Source organism: Saccharomycodes ludwigii, chromosome I (assembly GCF_020623625.1).
Source record: "Saccharomycodes ludwigii strain NBRC 1722 chromosome I, whole genome shotgun sequence".
Taxonomy (NCBI): Eukaryota; Fungi; Ascomycota; class Saccharomycetes; order Saccharomycodales; family Saccharomycodaceae; genus Saccharomycodes; species Saccharomycodes ludwigii.
The window spans coordinates 1,614,199-1,634,492 of NC_060200.1; the positions used below are offsets into that span (position 1 = coordinate 1,614,199).

The 20,294-nt window shown below is 29.7% G+C and overlaps 10 protein-coding genes across 10 annotated transcripts; 6 read left to right on the forward strand and 4 right to left on the reverse strand.

Moving 5' to 3' along the window:
- Positions 1–1,147: 1,147 nt before the first annotated feature.
- Positions 1,148–1,498, reverse strand: HSP12 (lipid-binding protein HSP12; the record flags this gene model as incomplete). Its single annotated transcript, XM_046078327.1, has 1 exon — positions 1,148–1,498. One exon carries the CDS (start codon positions 1,496–1,498, stop codon positions 1,148–1,150), a length of 351 nt encoding a protein of 116 aa, XP_045937004.1.
- Positions 1,499–2,824: 1,326 nt separating this feature from the next.
- Positions 2,825–4,306, forward strand: MDJ1 (Mdj1p; the record flags this gene model as incomplete). The annotated part of the gene is made up of 1 exon (XM_046078326.1): positions 2,825–4,306. One exon carries the CDS (start codon positions 2,825–2,827, stop codon positions 4,304–4,306), a length of 1,482 nt encoding a protein of 493 aa, XP_045937005.1.
- Positions 4,307–4,933: 627 nt separating this feature from the next.
- EMA19 (Ema19p) lies at positions 4,934–5,479 on the forward strand (the record flags this gene model as incomplete). The annotated part of the gene is made up of 1 exon (XM_046078325.1): positions 4,934–5,479. One exon carries the CDS (start codon positions 4,934–4,936, stop codon positions 5,477–5,479), a length of 546 nt encoding a protein of 181 aa, XP_045937006.1.
- Positions 5,480–6,065: 586 nt separating this feature from the next.
- Positions 6,066–6,560, forward strand: GNA1 (glucosamine 6-phosphate N-acetyltransferase; the record flags this gene model as incomplete). The annotated part of the gene is made up of 1 exon (XM_046078324.1): positions 6,066–6,560. The coding sequence occupies one exon, from the start codon at positions 6,066–6,068 to the stop codon at positions 6,558–6,560; it is 495 nt and encodes a 164-aa protein (XP_045937007.1).
- Positions 6,561–7,091: 531 nt separating this feature from the next.
- Positions 7,092–7,352, reverse strand: SMX2 (mRNA splicing protein SMX2; the record flags this gene model as incomplete). Its single annotated transcript, XM_046081420.1, has 1 exon — positions 7,092–7,352. One exon carries the CDS (start codon positions 7,350–7,352, stop codon positions 7,092–7,094), a length of 261 nt encoding a protein of 86 aa, XP_045937008.1.
- Positions 7,353–8,911: 1,559 nt separating this feature from the next.
- LPD1 (dihydrolipoyl dehydrogenase) lies at positions 8,912–10,405 on the forward strand (the record flags this gene model as incomplete). Its single annotated transcript, XM_046078323.1, has 1 exon — positions 8,912–10,405. One exon carries the CDS (start codon positions 8,912–8,914, stop codon positions 10,403–10,405), a length of 1,494 nt encoding a protein of 497 aa, XP_045937009.1.
- Positions 10,406–10,853: 448 nt separating this feature from the next.
- Positions 10,854–11,993, reverse strand: SCDLUD_000693 (FAD-dependent oxidoreductase; the record flags this gene model as incomplete). Its single annotated transcript, XM_046076690.1, has 1 exon — positions 10,854–11,993. The coding sequence occupies one exon, from the start codon at positions 11,991–11,993 to the stop codon at positions 10,854–10,856; it is 1,140 nt and encodes a 379-aa protein (XP_045937010.1).
- Positions 11,994–12,551: 558 nt separating this feature from the next.
- Positions 12,552–13,688, reverse strand: SCDLUD_000694 (uncharacterized protein; the record flags this gene model as incomplete). The annotated part of the gene is made up of 1 exon (XM_046078322.1): positions 12,552–13,688. One exon carries the CDS (start codon positions 13,686–13,688, stop codon positions 12,552–12,554), a length of 1,137 nt encoding a protein of 378 aa, XP_045937011.1.
- Positions 13,689–15,399: 1,711 nt separating this feature from the next.
- CDC4 (SCF ubiquitin ligase complex subunit CDC4) lies at positions 15,400–18,261 on the forward strand (the record flags this gene model as incomplete). Its single annotated transcript, XM_046078321.1, has 1 exon — positions 15,400–18,261. One exon carries the CDS (start codon positions 15,400–15,402, stop codon positions 18,259–18,261), a length of 2,862 nt encoding a protein of 953 aa, XP_045937012.1.
- Positions 18,262–19,062: 801 nt separating this feature from the next.
- On the forward strand, positions 19,063–19,566 carry SCDLUD_000696 (uncharacterized protein; the record flags this gene model as incomplete). Its single annotated transcript, XM_046076689.1, has 1 exon — positions 19,063–19,566. One exon carries the CDS (start codon positions 19,063–19,065, stop codon positions 19,564–19,566), a length of 504 nt encoding a protein of 167 aa, XP_045937013.1.
- Between the last annotated feature and the right edge of the window lie 728 nt (positions 19,567–20,294).

Below are 20,294 nucleotides of genomic sequence, written 5' to 3' on the forward strand. Positions count from 1 at the left end.
AGAAAGAAGAAAAACTAAAAATTTAATACAAAAGATTCGAAAGTATTATTTAGAAAATTAGGTTTTAGGTTCCGGATTTGTATAAGAACATAGGTTATTTTTCATTATAAATCAAAAAAATATATGTTCGAGTAAAAGGGGAAAAGAAAAAAAAAAAAAGAAAGAAAGAAAGAAAAAAAGAAAAAAGAAAAAAATAATAATAATTAAAAAAGTAGAAGATAAAATGTCTATCGTTATCATAACGGGTAAAAGATGGATGAGAGTTACTATACTTCTTGCGTCCTTCTCAATTCTTTTTCCAGCTACGGACATGTGCTTTTTCTTGTGGTAGTTTGTTCTTTGTTGTGTATGTTATTGTCTGTAAACAAAATTTCCTTTTTTCCATCATGATCGTACGTTATCGTAGCATGATGATTCCTTATTTTACGGGAGAAGTTCTTTAATGAAGGTAGCAAAAATAAAGCCTGCGGTATGGCATGCTTGATATACCGAAGGTTTAATTTTTTAAAAAAAAAAAAAATTAATTATTACCGCTAATTTTTAATTTTTTTTTTTTTCATGTCTTCCTTCCGCTACTTCTTGTCTAATACACTTTTTCTTTTTTTCCCTGTTCAAATATACATTTTATTAGTACGAAAAACAGCTGAAATTGTTTGGATTTTGTTAACAAAAAAAAGTTTGTGTTTTATATGTAAACAAAAAAAAAAACCCCCCCCCACACAGAGAAAAAGTATATATAAAAACTATTTCAAATCACTCTTTTTCAACCAAGTAATTAAGAATGATAAAGGCGAGCTTACATTCTAAGAATTTATTCAACATTACTATAAAACAACCTTTTCATACAAAATAGTTCTTATAATATTGACTAAGAAAACAAAATTAATTTATTGCACACTTATCACACTTGTTAAAAAGGATAAATATGCTTATCGCTTCAACAAAAAAAGGCAATTGCAATTCCTTTCTTTTTTTTTTTTTGAAAAAAAATACAGCCAATGAAATGGCACATATAAATGGGAAAAAAAAAAATTCTTATATTTTTTCAGCTATTTAAGTATGTAAATATGTAAATATTCACTAATCACATGAATAAAAAAATCAAAATTAAAAACGGATTATTGTTCGTGTTATATGAAAGGGTAACTTACTTCTTTTCGGCACCAGCAGCAGCATCATTTTTGGCGCCAGTTATGGAACTACTAATATATTCAGCAGCATCACTAACTTTTTCCTTGGCAGCCTCTACATATTCACCAGCAGTTTCACCAAAGGATTTAGAGTTGGATTTGGCGTTAGCTTCATCTCTACCCTTTGTGGCAGAGTCAACGACTGATTGACCCAGACCTTTTTCACTTTTTGGTGTGACGGCAGAGGCGGCCTTATCAGCATAATCAGTAACGGTTTCTTTACCCTTCTCGAAAACACCCTTTTGGCTATCTGGTTTAACAGTTTCGGAAACTTTATCAGAGAAATTTTTTCTACCAGTGTCAGACATTTTAATTATAGTTGTTTGTTTGTTTGTTTGTTTGTTTGTTTGTTGCTCGGTTAAAAGACTTGTTGTTTTACAGATATTTTTCTATTTTTATAAATATTCCTGAATAAAATTAACAAGAGAGATTGAAACAAAATGGTAAATTGAATTAAAATAATCACCAAAGCATAGTTCTTATATACTTTTTCTTTTTTTCAAAGCTTTGAGAAATAAAAAGAAATAAACAAAAAAAAAAAAAAAAAAAAAAAAAAAGGTTATACATTTAGGCTTGTGCACAATTTTTTTTTTATGATATTGTTTTATTTGTTGCTTACATAAAACTATAAGGGGGTATTGAATTAAAAGGGTACAAAAATAAAAAAAAGTTGATGTTGATTTTAATTATTGACATTAAATATATTAGTAGTAACTTTTTAAGTGATGATGGTTTCTCGAAGGTCAATTGGTTATATGGTTTAGCCATAAATATTTTCCCAATCTGAGCAATCGCTATAAAAAGGCATCAATTAATAGTAATGAAACTTCAAAGCTCTTCAATAAAAATGAATTTTTTTTTTTTAGTATTGGTTTAACTCCCTTTCCCCCCTTTAAAAAAAAAAAAGTTGATATAGATTGTGACGTAATTATATTTGTGGGGAGGGGTATTATTGAAGAAAAATCATCACAACTAAAAGAAAGGGAAAAAGAAAAAGGAAAAACGGAATCAGTTGAAATAAATTATAATATAAAGATGTGGGCTGTGTGTTTTATTACTGACTTGTCCGATTGCATCCGATAACGCATTTGTAATCCGAGTGTTCAAATAATGTTTATTGTTTGTTATGTAGAAATAATAATTTGATACCTTAAACTATTATTTCTAATTTTGTATTCTTGATAACTTAAAAGTTTTATACGAGATGAGTTTTAATCGTTTTTTCGAATTAAAGAAGATCAAAGAAAAAAGAAAAAAGAAAAAAAAAAAAAAACTTCTTTACAAACTGAGCGTAAAGAACAAAATAGAAAGAAGAACTTTCCAGAAAAAATTTCATTGTAAATCTCCTATTAATTTTTTTTTTTTTTTTTTTTTTATTTTATATTTTATACTTTATACTTTATACTTTATACTTTATATTTTATATTTTATATTTAAAAGTAAAAAAAAAAAAGGAACAAAAAAGAACAAAAAAAAAATATAGCATCGACAGATCTTTAAAGAGGTTTAGGATATAAAAACAAGCTATATAGAAAGAATAGACAGAATCTCAATATATATATATTCATCATATCAAAAAAGAAAAGTAAATAAAACTGATATACACTCTTTTATTATTACACATATATCCCAAGATGTACTCCCGCACAATTTTTAGATTAAAATCAACTTCAATTTTTTTCCCTAAAACTTTTAAACAAATAAAAGCCAGTAACAAAAGAAAAATACCATCTACTCTCTCGCAATGTTCAACTACCACTAATCTTAACCAAAAACGCGGATTCCATTCAACAAAGCTATGCAAACTAGAGGGTGATCCATATAAGATATTAGGAGTTCCCAGAGATGCATCAGCTTCTGATATTAAAAAAAGCTATTATAAATTGGCTAAAAAGCATCATCCAGATGTTAACAAAGAAAAGGATGCTGATAAAACATTCAATGAAATTTCAGAAGCCTATGATATTCTAAGTGACGAGAAAAAACGTCAACAGTATGACCAATTTGGATCTGCTGCTTTCAACGGCGGGGCTACTGGAGCAGAAAACCCGTTTGGGGGTCATCCATTCGGTGGTCAGGGGAATCCATTCGGCGGCATCAATTTTGACGATTTATTTGGTGGTGCATTTCACGATGCATTTTCTGGTGCTGGAGGAACGCGTGGAGCTGGAAATGGTCCAAGATATTACAAAGAATTTAAGGGCAGTACTGTTGAGATTTCACATACCATATCATTTAAGGATGCAGTTTTTGGGATAAAGGGATTGGATTTGAAGTTTAGCGCGTATGACCAGTGTCATACTTGTTCTGGTTCAGGCCTAAAAGAAGGTAGCCATAAATCCACATGTACTGCATGTCATGGTACAGGTACACGTGTCTTTATTAGAGGCGGTTTCCAAATGTCATCAACCTGTAACGTCTGTGATGGATCTGGTTCTACCATTAACCCTTCTGATTATTGTGGGTCATGTCACGGCGAAGGTGTAGTTTTAAACAAGGAAAGACATATCAAGGTGGATTTGCCAAGTGGTGTCCATGACGGAGATTCTTTGAAAGTTGCAGGTGTCGGTTCTTATCCACATATACCAAATGATCCAGAAACTGTTAAATTGTATAAAGGTGATATATTATTGCATGTCCATGTGGAAAGAGATGCTCGTTTTAAGGTCAAGGGTAAGGATATTTGGGTTAAACAGGACATACCAATTACCACAGCTGCATTGGGTGGGGTTGTCGTTGTCCCCACTGTTGATGGTACTCAAATTAGAATTAGAGTTCCACAAGGAACTCAACCATCCGAAGTAATTTCCATTCCAAACATGGGAGTTCCATATACTGTAGGGAGTACCACCAGAGGTAATTTGAAAGTTGAATTGAATGTCGTCGTTAAAAAACCTAGAAGTAAAGCTGAAACTTGTTTATTAGAGGCACTAGCTGACGTTACTAACGATACAACTGCTAAAAGAATAATGACTAAGAACGATTTTGATAATGTAACTGAGAAGACTTTACATGAAACCGGACAAGAACATCTAGACAGTCCGTCGGCTTTATCGAAGATCGAAAAATTTATTTCTAATGCATTTAAGAAGATCACAGGTGAAAAGAAGGAGTAATTATGTATATATATTGATATTTTGAAACTATTGCGTTAATTGATTGATTTTTTTTTCTTTTTTCTTTTTTCTTTTCTTTTTTTTAAGTGTATTTATTTCGAGTAATGCATTTAGAATTAGAACCTTGTATATATATTGTTTATTGTTTTTATTATTATGATTTCTTTTTATTTTTATAGTAATGAATAAATATTAATATTAATTTGTTCTTGGATTTAACGTCCGTATATAATATATATATATATATATATATATATATAACTAGGTATTTAAACAAAAAAAAAAAAAAAAAAAAAAATTAAACGGCGCTGTTCTCTCGCTTAACTATGCCACTTTATCTTTTTATAATTGAGATGAAAAACCTTAATTTTTTTTTTTTTTTTCTTTTTTTCTCTCTTTTTCCCTGTTTCTTTATCCGTGTGATAAAATAATAAAAGCTTTTGCAAGTTTTGAAAATATTGTATCCTTTTTTTTTTTTCCTAAATAAAGGAAAAATACAATGTTAAAACTTTTTAAATAAAATATTTTTGCTCTTTTGTCTATTGTAAATCTGACCTCCCACCTAGGAATAACATCAACAAAAACAAAGCACAACACAGAATTTTAAGTTCAGATTCCAAAAACATTATGACTATCGCCACTAAGAACTCTATTATATCTCCATTTTGGGATAACTTCTATTATGTTTATTTTATATTACATTTTTTCACTACTGTTTTAGCTGATAGTTCAGCTGTATTGCCAAAAAACTTGGTTTATTTTTCTAGTTTTTTAGATAAATATAGTTACGAGGTAGATGATTTTTTAATGATCGAAAGGCCACAATGGTTTAGAGTACTTGTTTGGATTGAATTGTGCTTTCAAGCCCCATTATTTTTATGGTTTTTCAATATGATTAACCGTTATTATGACGAATGGAAAAAATTTGCAAGCAGTGAGGAAGCCAAATTGAACATTAAGAAAAATGCCTTCCAATTAGCTTCATTGATTAAATTTATGATGAGAATTTATGGTGTTCTAGCTACTACAACCACTTTATATTGTATTTATGTGATTTATACCACTGGTCATTACCCAAACACTGATATACCACTACCAATGAGCAATAAGTTGAAGTTAATTTGCATTTATTCTCCATTTGCTTTAATTCCCTCCAAATTGTTACTTGTTTGATTAAGTAATTTTAATACACTTTGCTGTGTCTAGTTTTCTTTGCCATTTTTTTTTTTTTTTAAACAGATATATTCAATGTTCTATATGGATTCTTTCATAAAATTTTTGTAGTACTGACTTTTTTTTTTTTCTTTTTTTTTAAATCTGTAATTCTCTATTTTCTTCTAATAATTTTGCATTTGATCTTTGTTCTGTTTGGCTTATTTATATACGGGTAATGCTTTGTTTACTTTATGTCCCAATGTATATAATTAGAGTAAAACAGGTTGCACAGAAAATAATGTATCAACGCCCTCAAATGCTCATTAAAAAAAAAAAAAAAAAAAAAAAAAAAAAGGTTCGCCACAAAAATCATATTAAAGATCTTTTACCAAATATATTGTACCTATTAATCTAATGAAAGTGAAACTCCGACACAAATACCATCATTTAACCAACAAGTAGAATAACTCTTTTCACCCTTCCTCTTTCTTTTCCTTTTAATTATAAGCCAAACAAAAATAGACATCTCCCATTTCCTCTTGAAAAAAAAAAAAAAAAAAAAAAAAAGGTCAAACAAACTATAAAATTCAATACATCCTGAAAAATGACGACCACCAGTGAAACTAAGAAATTAAACACTGATATATACGAAATTAGAAGAATTAAAGCTAGTGATTATGAGGATGTAACTAAGACTTTAACAGTGTTGACAACAGTAGGAGTAGTCACTAAGGAAAAGTTCCACAAATTGCTTAATTATTGGGACTCTGTTAAATTACCAGACAGACCTGATGAGAGGATGTTTAATCCTTTAGTTATAGTAAATAAAAAGACAGGCAAAGTTGTAGCAACTGGTATGCTATTGATTGAGCCTAAAATAATACACGAATGTGGATTTGTAGGCCACATTGAGGATATTGCTGTTGCTAGTAGTGAACAGGGTAAAAATTTAGGGTATCATTTGATCAGATCATTAGTGGAAACAGGTAAAAGATCAGGATGTTATAAAATCATACTTGATTGTGATGCGAAGAATATAGGCTTTTATGAAAAGTCAGATTTTAGTAAAGCTGGTATTGAAATGCAAATTCGATTTTAAAAAAAAATACATGTTTTTTAATAAATCAATCATTAAACTTTTAAAGATTTGGAAATGATAATAATAATAATAATAATAATAAAAAATACTTGAATTGTCTATAATAAGAAACTTTAATTTGATTAAGTCTACAAATATTTGGTGTGGTGATTGCATTTAAATAATATTGACTAATTTTTTTTTTTTTTTTTTTTTTTAAGGCAATAACCAGGGTACGAAATTTTATTTGTGTAAAAGCAATTATTATTATCATTATTATTTTGTTATTATCCAACTCTTTGTGTGCTTAGCTGTAGTAATTTATACATGGGAAGTAGCGCAATACATAATATACACTGAGTTCATCTGGCATTTCTTTTTGTTTTTTTTTTGTTATTATTTTTAATACTATTATCATTGTTGCTATTATCTATTATTATAATAGTTTCTATAAATATTATTATGTATGGGAAAATATTGAAAAAAAAAAAAAATTCATATTTCTTACAAATACAAACATTTTCTTGGAATTATAACTCCTTTTTTCCTTTCTCACACAGTCTGTAAAGATTCTAGGGACACAATCGAGTTCCCCCTTACAATAGTTTCAAAACCCATAGGGATAGGTTCGACGTCTTTTTTTTTCTTATTAGTGTTTTTATCGAGAAGGGTTACAATTTCTATAGCATTTTCTAATACAACATTTAAATACAAATCATAACCTTTTAATATACCTATCACTTTACGACTCCCATTTAGCTGTAACATTATTTTATGACCCATATATTTTTTCAATTCAGGTGCTGAAACCATTTTCAACTTCCTTGCTGATACTAATTTTTTTTTTCTTTTTTTCTTGTAAATAAAAAACAAAACAAAACAGAACAATCCTTAATGATATAACTATATCTTCTCACAAGTGTTAATTTATTTAGCTTTATAAATTTACTTGTCTTTGTAAGTTTAGCAGAATCTTTTAAGCTGAATTGAAAATAATAATTATTAAGTGGTAACTGTGAGCTTGACTCTTTGAAATTAAAGAAATTAAAGAAATTAAAGAAATTAAAGAAATTAAAGAAATTAAAGAAAGTATATTTTCGATTTTGCTCTGTAATATCCGATATTTTCGGACTACAGTAATTTCCAATTGAACAAGCCAATTAACAATTAGGAAGCATTCACATTATATACTAGTATAGTGACCAACTTCTAAGCTATAATATATAACAGAAACATGCATTTTGATATTTATAGTGTGAAGTAGGTTGCCCTTGTATTTGTTATTATTATTATTATTATTATTTTATTTTTTTTTTTTTTTTACATTTATTTAGTTTGGTTTTCTTATCACTCAGCATTTTGGTTAACTTGTTCATAACCACTCACAAATACCATGATATGAAGAAGGTGATGTCGCGATTACCAGAATTACTTTAGATTATGCGAACCATTGTGCAAGAACCCTTTTATTTAAATAAAGAATGTCTTTAACTTAATATATACGTTTGTTTAATCAACGAATAAGAAGTAAGCCAGATCAATGTAATTCTAATATTACCGGTGAGACTCGGAGCCGAAGTTTTTTTTGCGCACGAAAAAAAAAATAAAAATAAATTTATGCTAGCCAAATGTTAAAATTGATTAACTTTGTAGTAGTGACAGTAAGGAAAATTGACAATTACAGACACTATTTTCCAATCAGAAAGCTGAGTAAAATATAAAATAGATCTTGTTTTTATTCCTTGAACAAAGACTTTCTCTTGTCTTCTTTCCTGTCTGATAGAAGTACTTTCACCATTTTTAATACTGGTGATGGGGGGGTAAACTTGCAATGACGGGCGAGAAAAACCCATACAACAAGAGATTATTATTATGTTCCCCTGTTTTTCTTTTTTCTTTTTCTTTTTTTTTTTTTTTTTTTTTTTCTCTCTAATATCATTTGTTCTACAGCAATATCTGAGTGTTCATACTTTATATTCTATTGCATATAAGTTTCCGCCATATTATCTTATTTTTATTTTTCTATTTATTATATTTTTTTATTTTTCTTTCTCTTTCTTTCTTTCTTTCTTCTATGAATCTTCTTTTACATATGTCTAAACTTGCATTTACCATTTAAGATCTTTATTTCAAACAGACCTATAAAACAACTTGCCATCTTATTCCGTTAACATTTTAAATGTTTAACACATCTTGCTGGAATGTTTGTCTTGGGGTTTTCTATCATTATTTATTAACCCGCAATTTATCTTAAGTTAGTAATGTAATGTTGCAATAATTAAAAACTAAGTTCTTCTTTAAAACAGTTTTAAAAAAAAAAAAAAAAAAAAAAAAAAGACAAGGAAAAAAAAAAAAAAAAAAAAACCATCATAATGTTAAGATTGTCTTCAGTTAGGTTATCATCTCGTCAATTTTCTACCTCATCCTCCTTATTACTTGCTAAGGCCAAACACGATGTTGTTGTCATTGGTGGTGGTCCGGGTGGTTATGTAGCCGCTATTAAAGCTGCCCAATTGGGGTTCAATACTGCTTGTGTTGAAAAGAGAGGCTCTTTAGGGGGGACTTGTTTAAATGTCGGTTGTATTCCATCTAAAGCTTTATTAAATAACTCTTTAAGATACCATGAAATAAAAACCGACTCCAAGAAACGTGGTATTGACGTTAAAGGTGAAGTTACTTTGAATATTGAACAATTTCAAAAGGCTAAAGATACTGTCGTCAAGCAATTAACTGGCGGTATCGAAATGTTATTTAAGAAAAACGGTGTTACTTACTATAAAGGTGATGGGTCTTTTGAAAGTGAAAAGCAAATTAAGGTTTCCCCAGTTGAGGGCATTAAGGGCACCGTTGCCGAAGAAACTATTTTAGATGCTGAAAATATCATTATTGCCACCGGCTCTGAAGTTACTCCGTTCCCAGGTATTACTATTGATGAAGAAAGAATCGTTTCTTCTACAGGTGTTTTAAGCTTAAAAGAAATTCCTAAAAGATTAGTTATTATTGGTGGTGGTATTATTGGTTTAGAAATGGGATCTGTTTATAGTAGACTAGGCTCTAAAGTTACTGTTTTGGAGTTCCAACCTGCTATTGGTGCTTCTATGGATCAAGAAATTGCTACTGCGACCCAAAAGTTTTTGACCAAACAAGGCATTGATTTTAAATTAAGCACTAAAGTTATGGGTGCTGAAAGAAATGGCGATGTCGTTAAGATCAAGGTTGAAGGCGCTAAAGATGGCAAGAAGGAGGAATTGGAGGCTGATGTTTTATTAGTTGCTATTGGTAGAAGACCATATATCCAAGGTTTAAATGCTGAAGAGGTTGGCCTAGAAGTCGACAAGAGAGGTCGTTTAGTTATTGATTCTAATTTCCAAACTAGCCACCCACATATTAAAGTTATTGGTGATGTTACATTCGGTCCTATGTTAGCTCACAAGGCTGAAGAAGAGGGTGTTGCTGCAGCTGAAATCATCAAGACTGGCCACGGCCATGTTAATTACGGCAATATTCCAGCTGTTATGTATTCTCATCCAGAAGTCGCATGGGTTGGCAAAACTGAACAAGAATTAAAGAAGGATGGCATTGAATTTAAGGTTGGTAAATTCCCATTTGTTGCCAACTCCAGAGCTAAAACCAACTTAGATACTGAAGGGTTTGTCAAGATTTTGATTGATGCTAAGACTGATCGTTTGTTAGGTGCTCATATTATTGGTCCAAATGCTGGTGAAATGATTGCTGAAGCTGGCTTGGCTTTGGAATATGGAGCTTCTGCTGAAGATATTGCTAGAGTTTGTCATGCCCACCCAACTTTGTCTGAAGCTTTCAAGGAAGCTAACTTGGCTGCTTACGATAAACCAATTAACTTCTAGAGTAGCAGGCGAAAAGTCTTAATAATATAGATTATATGACTCATGTATTTTTTAACGATAGCAATAACGTATAATTTTTGTCCCATTTATTTATTTATTTTTATTTTTTATTTTATTTTTGCTACTTTTTCCTACTTTTAATTCATCAAAGAATTTTAATTACCTCCCCCTTTTTTTTTTTTCTTTCTTTCTCAAACTTACTTTATTGTTATATTTGTAATCATATTTATTTTTTGGTTACAAAAATTTCCTTTATTTTTTTTTAAGTCTCTTTTTTCAAAGAATAGAATTAAACCTAGAACCACCGTGAAGTTATAAGTTGTTACATAATTAAAATTGAATAAAACAGCACAACGCTTTGATTTGTCGCTCAACTATTACACACATTATTGTCTTTTTTTTTTCTCTTTTTTTTTTAATTAATTAATTACTCACTAATCATTTGAATTCATAATTTATTTTGTCTCAAAAATTGGTTGTATAGACACAAGGCATGTTGAGCAGCTCCAATAGAGGCTTCATAGCCCATTCCACCAAATCCATATACATTAATTACACCTATTTTATTGAAGTACTCTAAATCGACTCTACTACCGCCGATTCTGGCTGGTCTGAATCCAACATTCACGTTTTTAATGTTTGCTTTTCCACTAGAAGGATCAAATAATTCAGGATACAGGATCTTGCCTCTTGCCAACAATTCTTCTGAGTCCTGTGCTCTAGGAATAGTTTGGCAATCGCACGGTTGCTTAGTGCCACCCAAAATAAATTGTCTATCCATTGGATCATCGTTGTTCGGTCTTTTAATAACGAAAGTCCACTTACCATCTTTTGCTTGATATGTTATGGTACAATCGTCATATGGAATTTTCCTATCCTTGGGAACACTGATTAATAATGTTTGACCTCTTATTTTATAACAATTAACATCAATACCACCATTCCATTGTAATCCTAAACCGGTACAGTTGAAAATCAAATCCACGTTTGTAACATATAACGCTTTAATATCGCTCAATTTTGTAAGAGCTTTCCTTTCCCAAACAATTGGAATATTTAGCTCAGAACTCAAACGATTAATTTCTTTGACTAAAAACAATAAATACTTTGGTGCATTTAGACACCAAGTTTCATATTCATATCCCAAAGTGGCATTTTTTGGTAAACAGCTGCCTTTTATAGGCTTAAATTTAGCTAGAGTTTTGCTATTATAACCAGCACTTGAGTTAATATACTCTTTGGTTGGGGATTCCAGATAGTCAATACCTTTCATAAATTCTATTGTAGAATCTTTGCGATTTTGTTTATCAATTAATTCATGGAAAAATTTTAAAGTACCTCTGGTGTATAGAGATTCTCTTTTATCTGACCCAAATGTTTCTGGTTTATGTGGGAATGGTCTGAAGTGAGCACCGGCCCATGGACTAGTATACTCATGGCTTAACGGATCATGAGGGAAATGTTTAGCTATAATAGTTATTTTCAAAGGTAGGTTTTTTGCTGCTGATAGTAATAATTGGTAGCAGACACTTAATCCGATCACACCGCTACCTGCGATCACAATATTTATCTTTTCGTTGCTATGCATTTTTTTTTTATTTTTTTTTTTTTTTATTTCTTTTAATTGTATTATAAATTGCAGTTATAAATCAAAACAATTAATCAACCAAGTTATTGTTCATTTATATAATTTCAAAGAAGTTAAGAAGGCTTGAAAACACTACATGACTTTTGTCCAGTTTAAAATCGATATATCTTTTACAGCTGTTTTTAATAAAACAAAAAAAAAAGTTGTATCAATCAGTTGTAGTTTATAATCACCCACGCTTTTTTTTTATAGAAGCTTGCTAGTTGCTTTTCCCTTTAGAAAGAAAAAGTAGAAGTGTGCAATCTTATCAAAAAAAAAAAAAAAAAATTTTTGAGTTGCGGTATTTTTAATAAAGGAAGCCTGAAAAGCGTGGGGGGTAAGAAAGAAAAAATGAAAATAAAAGGTGCTAAGTGACAGTTTTTCAAACTTTTCATGTCAGTAGCTGGCAACTTTTTTTTTTACATAATGATACATTTTAAATTGAATTAAATAAATAAATGCGGAATCATTTTAACACACAATTAAATATACCTAGTTAAAAATAATATTCAAAATTCATCACAGTGTAACAAAATTAAATGATAATAATTCTAAATTGTGGACGTTGATCCATTTAATAAAACCCGTAATAGATTTTTTATTATTACCACTACCTTCATGCTGCCTTGGAAATCCAAAATTCTTTCTTTTTTTCAACATCCCATCTTTTCTAATGAATAAAGTACCAGAATTTTGCTTATATAAACAAAAAATATATCTATGCATCACAATGTTTTCTTTCGTGTATTTAAACACAGAATTTTCAATTTTTGTATGCTGTCGCTTAAGATTTTTCTTCTTTTTACCACTTGTTCGGTTTGCTCCAGGGACATCAAAAACCTTTGTATCATTACCGCCGGTACCCCTAGAAATATTACCATTAGTAGAGATAGAAATATCATCATCGGCTTTGAACTTCTGCAAAATATCGATATACGAGGTAAATGCTTCAAAGGGTAATAATACGTTCCCTCTATGCAAATCTAAAGTTAAAAGATAATTATCGGTTTTTAAAAGACATATCATTTCTGGGGATATTGGTATATTAGAAACAACAAATTTTGCATAGGGTCCAGAAGAATCGTCTAAGTCGGCTATGACAACCGTATATAGGCTATTTAAAAATTCGTCAGTTAAATCAATAAAGCTAGTGAACTGCCATTTTAACTTTGGCATAGCCCCTTTTAACTGTTGATTGGCAAAATATTCCTTGGTATCTGACCCTTTCTTCAATAAATTTCCCAAGTTTGTGCCTATGTTTTTATCATTTACGACTTTTAACGAACCGACAAAAACCAATTCATTATTTTTAATTGGTATACCGTAATTAAATTCAAAGCGAGGATAATATTGTTCTAGATACGGACTATAGAAATCATTAATGATCTGTTTGACACCTGTATTTTCTGTAATAATTTCTTGTTGATTTCTTAAGTTTTCTAATATTATTCGCTCCTTATGAATGGGATTTTGTTTATATAATTTCTTTTGTGAACTACTTTTGATGTTCGTTTCAAAAGTGCTATTAAAGGCAGATACGTGTATATTATTTGCAAAACACGAAAAATAGAGACTATTTTTCGTATTGTTTCCAACAATAGTTATTAATGTTGAACTACAAGTAGTTTGTGTAATTAAATACATTATTGCTAGCATGATGAAACAGAACATTTGGATAGAGCTATATTTTCATTTTTTTTTTTTTTTAATTAGTTATTTTTTCTGGTTTTTCACGTAAGCTAATAATTGATAATAATATAAGTTCCCATAAGTCTTTCAAAAAAAAAAAAAAAAAAAAAAAAAAGAAAAAAGAAAAAAGATAACCTTACTATATAGATTTTTTTTTTTGACACAAAGTTAGAGTTTTGACACATAGATTTAAAACCATAAAAAAATAGACGCTACTTCAATCCATTATGATCATTAGATAGGAAATACGTTTCCAAACAATATGAAAAACAATTCAAGAAAATTCAAAATTCAATAATATAATATAAGTAACAGTAGTTTTGTATTTATTTATCTGTTCTATATATACAAATAATTATACCAACCCAACTAAAAACCTTTTTTTTTCCTTTCATTTTTTTTCTGGGTTTGATAATAGCAAATTCAATGAGCTATTTGTATAAAAACCTCTGTAAAAATAAATGTGAACGGAATTCGTTAACTATCATACAGAAATAGTTATATCGTTTGTTTAACTTGTTATTTTTATTTAGTAGAGAATCCAAGACTTTACCCAAAAAAAAAAAAAAAAAAAAAAGAAAAAAAAAAGGGAAAAGGGAAAAAGTTTTTCTGATAGGCTATCCTCTAGCTGACTGTCCCCCTTAATAAGCCTAATACAGACATTTACTAAATAACTTGTCTCTTTTCTGATTTCTATGTTAGAACAGTTCACTGTTTAGGTTATTGTACTGAATCAAATTGTGGCTTTGTTCTACTGGGGCCTCGGCATTAGGCTTCTCATTCATTATTATAAGAGATTATGTTCTAACTTGTCTTTAGGTTGTTTGATAATATATTAGATATGATGGCATATTTATTTTATTATGTCGTTAGCAAATGACCTTTGTAGCGAATTTATCTTATATACGATGAGCGTATTGTTGAATTATTCCAACAATTTCTTTTCCTTCAGCGAGACTAAACAATGTGTAACACTTTATACGAAACGGACTACTTACACGTGATATATATATATAAATATTTATGAATCAAATTAAAGTTGGGAAAATCTAATTTCGTCTTTTCTCCTTTAGGCCTTCCCCTCGCTTTTTGCTTAATAAAACACGTAATAAACATTTCACTGCGCATTTTTTCTACTCTTTTTTTATTCCCTTCGTTGTTATTCAAAATGAACAAGAACAAAAAAAAAAGAAAGAAAAAGAAAAAGAAAACAGAAAAAAAAAAAAAAAAAGAAATAAGCAAAAGTTTATCACTTTAGATTCTATTACAACTACAATTATTATTGTTATTGTCAATATTGATATTATAATCCCCCCCCTCTAAATTATCTTTTTATTATATCATTTCTAATTATATCTCTTTCTTTTTTTTTTTTTTTTTTTTTTTTTTTAGAATTTATTTTAGTAATCACTACAATAATAACAACACACTAATACATAAATAATAAAGCATAGTATTATTAATTTTGTTCATATATTAATAAAAAAAACTAGGATAAACGAAAGAAGAAAGGAAAACCGAATAAATAGTTTTTAAACGTATAAGACTGATATTATTACAGATATATGCTCCATTTACAGATACACACACACAAACATTCTATATATATTTAAACATAAGACCAAAAGTAACATTATATTTAACCATACATAAAAAAAAAAAAAAAAAAAAAAAAAAAATGTCGGATACAAATGACAAACATGTAAACAAGCATTCAACATTTCCGCTATATGATGCGAAGGAACCATATTCATTTAAAGTTTCTAGGGATAATGACAGAGACGTTTCATCTATACCTGAGTATTTCATTCAAGATAAACATAATACAACAGGTATTAGCACCACCCCGCCCATTAAGAATGGAAAATCATTCAAAAGAAAAAATGAGTGTTTGGATGATATTGATAACTCAGATTTGTCATTATTATACTTTACTGAGGAAGGTCCAAGAAAAAAATCGAAATTGATTGTTGATGGTATTAATTCGTGTAGGAAATGTACCATTTATAAAAACGATACTATTACTAAAGAACTACTTAACACTCAAACGATAAATGATAAAGATATTACCCCAATGACAACACTAACCACAACTAAAGATGTAAATGCCTCTATCAATGACAGGAACGAAGATACTATTTTGAGTACTGCCATGAAGGATACCACTAATGAGGTATATATTAATTGTGCCAACTCAGTCATTACCAATGGAAATGGTGACTGTCCCATAACACCTACAATTGAAACTCGGTCTGAAGTGCGTCGTAGCAATAGTAATAACAATAACAATAACACTGCATTAGGTGCATCAGAGGAATTGCCTATTTCACCAGTTGCCTCTCCGAGTTATATGTTATCTTCTTCTTCTATTTCCAATTCTGATGCATCATCCAAGGAAAACACCGCGGAAAATGATGACGACAACAATGGCATTACTCAAAAGGGCATTTATAGTCTAGAAAAAAAATTAATTGACTTCACGTCAAATATACAGTCTGACTTATCCCCTAGCTCTTTTAATTATTTAGCATTTCAATTTTTGAAAAGATTGAACAGAGGAAACTTAAGCGACTTATGCGATTATCTCCATTCTTCATTAAAACAAGACATTCCTATGCTGTTACCACCAGAAATCACTTTAAATATTTTAAAACATTTGTATTATAAAGATATCAAAAGCAGCATGCTATTAAATACGTCCTGGTATAATTTTATAGTAAACACACCTGATGTGTGGAAGCACCTAATGTTAAAGGAGGGATTTGTAAGACAAGAGGAATATAGAAAACATTGCATTGATCCACCACCTAATTACTTTAAAAAAGATTTTTATCGTCAACTTTTTTTGAAAAACCAAAAATATTATGAAAATTGGACTAATCCGAATTTTATCCCTAAAAGGGTGAATATGAGAGGCCATATAACCAGTGTAATAACATGTTTAGAATTTGAAAATGATTACATTATTACCGGTGCTGATGATAAAATGCTTCATATATATGATGCTAATACAGGTACTTTGCAAAAAGAATTAAGTGGCCACGATGGCGGTGTTTGGGCTTTAAAATTTCATGCCAAGACTGGTTTACTAGTTAGTGGCTCGACGGACCGCACTGTTCGTATTTGGGACATAAATACAGGGTGCAACATATTTATATTCAGAGGCCATACTTCTACTGTTCGATGTTTGGATATTATAACCTTTGACGAGGTTACATATATAGTTACGGGATCAAGGGATAACACATTGCATGTATGGAAATTACCTAATCCGAACGCGCCTGGCTATAATCCAAATAAGACTTTTTGCTATAATAGAGTTGACGACAATCCTTTTTTTGTAGGTATATTAAGAGGCCATACCGAATCAGTCAGGACGGTTTCTGGACATGATAATATAATAGTTAGCGGCTCATATGATCACAATGTAAGAGTTTGGGATATCAGACAGATGAAATGCTTGTATATTTTAACTGGCCACACAAATAAGATATATTCCACTATTTATGATTATAAAAGGAAAAAATGTATTTCTTCGAGTATGGATTTTACCATTAGAGTTTGGGATTTGCTAGATATTCATTCTAATGGTCCCTGTGAAACCCTTGAAGATAAACATTTTGATGATGATCTTGACATTGGTAGCAATGCCGCTGCTGGTGCAAAAAAATCTAAACGCTGTATAAAAGTCAATGGATCTATGGAAACGTTATACGGTCATACAGGGCTAGTAGGGTTGCTAAAATTAACTGACAAATATTTGGTTAGCGCAGCAGCCGATGGTACGATAAGAGGTTGGGATGCTAATGACTATTCCAAAGTTTTTTCTTATAACCACAAGAATGTTAGTGCCATTACTACCTTTTACGTAACGGATAATATTCTAGTTAGTGGTTCTGAATATCAATTTAATATTTACGATTTAAGAACAAACAAATTAGTACATTCTGATCTATTAAAAGATGCTTATCAGATTTGGTCGGTTAAGTTTAATAATAGAAAATTAGTTGCTGCGATTGAAAAATATGGTCAGAGTAGAGTAGTGATGCTCGATTTTGGAATTCGTCAAAGTTCAATAAAGAATCAAGGAAAAAAAGACAAAGGAGGTAAAGGTAATTTAGTGGAAAATGATTCACATGAAGAAGAAGAAGAAGAAGAAGAGGAAGAAGAAGAAGATGATGATGATGAAGAAGAAGAAGAGGAAGAAGAAGAATATGATGATGAAGATGATGAGGAGGAGGAGGATCAAGAGGAGGATCAAGAGGAGGGAGATAACGCTTCTGCCAGTATAAGCGTTAATGGTGAGAATATTTTAAGAACTAATGATGCAGTTGAGAATACTATGGATATTAGTAGAAGTGCAGCTATTAATATAGAATACGATGAGGCTAGCAATGGTAATCAACCACAACGAACTTATTCACGATTTCCTCAAGAAAATGAAATAAATAATGGCGAACATGATACCATTTTAGATTTGAATAGTCAACAAGCTGATGAGCATGCTGTTTTGAATGAAATCTACAGGAGAAATGTTTAGGTTTAATTTGTAATTACGGTTTATTCTACTTCTCAAATGATGAGATTTTGATTTGCTGAAATACTATTGTGTTATCTCAAACAGACTACTAGTTTTTTTCCCACGCACCCACAAATCATTAAATTATTTAATTAAAATAGCAGAATGATGACCATCAGCTTTTAATTTTTATGATAGAAAGACCAATCTATAACTTTATAGTCAGTAAGATTTCGATATTTCAAATAGTGATATGCCCGAAAAAAATTGCATTGCAGGCTCTTCTGAGTAATTTAGCTGGATGGATAAAATATACTTTTTACTTGGGGTGGGGAATTAGAAAAAAAAAAAAAAAAAAAAAAAAATTATACCAAAAAATTGCACCCAAAAAATCAATTATGAGGAAAAATTAACTATTGAAAACCAATCACTACTTGCTATTAAAATAATTAATTGTTAGAGGGTTTTTATTCAAATAAAATATGTACATATATGTTTTATTCTTTATTCTTTATTTTTTTTTTTTTTTTTTCTTTTTATTTATCTTCTAGCTCGACTTCACAAAAAAAAAAAAAAAAAAAAAAAAAAGAAAAAAATGACAACTGATAGTTATTACACATATTTCTTCTAATCTTATCATTACTTTGAAAGTAAAAAAAGAACAATAAACATTTAAAAGTAGCATTTTTTTTTTTTTTTTTTTTTCAATATTGAAAGTTTGAAAAGCAACAATTTCCTTACACTCAAGAAAATTAACTTTTTATTAAAGATAAACTAACAACGAAATACAGCAAAAAAAAAAAAACAACAAAAACATTGTTAATGGTACAAAGGAGAAAAATGAACAATATATACGACGCATCATCATCATACTTACCGGGAGCAGGAGTAGGGTCCTCATTATCATCCTCGACAGATACAAGGGTACAGTCTGAATATAAACCAAATGAAGAACGTGTTTTTGGTCCTGCTTTTGATTCAGTTAATAAAAATCCCGGGAAAAAAATACTTAAGAAAAAAACTGAAATAAGAAGTAATGGCCCAACTTTAGGTATTTTTATAAGTGCTATGTCTATTGTACTTTCTGCCGCTCTAATTTTTTTGTTAGGTGTTAATATTGTGATTCAATGGAGAACAATTTCTACTACTAATAATAGAGGCACTATACGTAAAGTTTCATTCATTATATTAAGCTTTTTAGGTATTGGGTTTTTGATTTCCCTAAATGTTTTATTATTCAAGAAATTAAATCAAATAGCAATGAAAAAGAAAACTAAATATGGCTTGTTGCCCACAGAAGAAAGTTTTGAAATGGATGAGGCCTAATAAAATTTTGTAAAACATTATATAACATAATATACAAATTAATAATACAATATACTCACTTAGAATAATAACAGTGACAATAACATATTAGGGCGTATTCTATACTTTTAATTGCTTGTCAATTGGTCAATCTGTAAATAGTAAGACAACGGACGCAATCAAATAATTTTCTTATTTGTGATAATCAATAATGCTTGGGTTGTTGCAGTATATTAATTTGTTGTAAGCTCCTTAGCTTAAATAATCTAACTGGTGGAAGTAAACAATGAATTTATACTTTAATTTTTTTTTTTTTTTTTTTTTTTTTTGAAGAGAGATAATGCATCCTACCTGAAACAACTCATGTCTTTTTCTTAGAAAAGATTCCCTTGGATTAATGAGTCTTTTGTTAATAAAATTTTAATAGATATATATATTGTACGCTGTTCCAAATATCAATGGATGGATCGGATGGTTATTGGTATAAACACAAATTGTCAATCTATTTAATTAGTGCTAGTTAGATATGTTGGGATAGTGCCTGCCGCTACTTTTCTATGGTTTTGTTTAATATGATTGCCAATTCGACTATGACTTATCACGTGACTGAATGTCCTAGCAATATACAATATAAAAACACGTAAAAAAAAAAACGATAAACGCGTAATATTTATTAATATTATTTACATTAACACTTTGTTTCTTTCCTCTTTCTCTATCTCCACTTCCATTTTTTTTTCTTTCTTGGA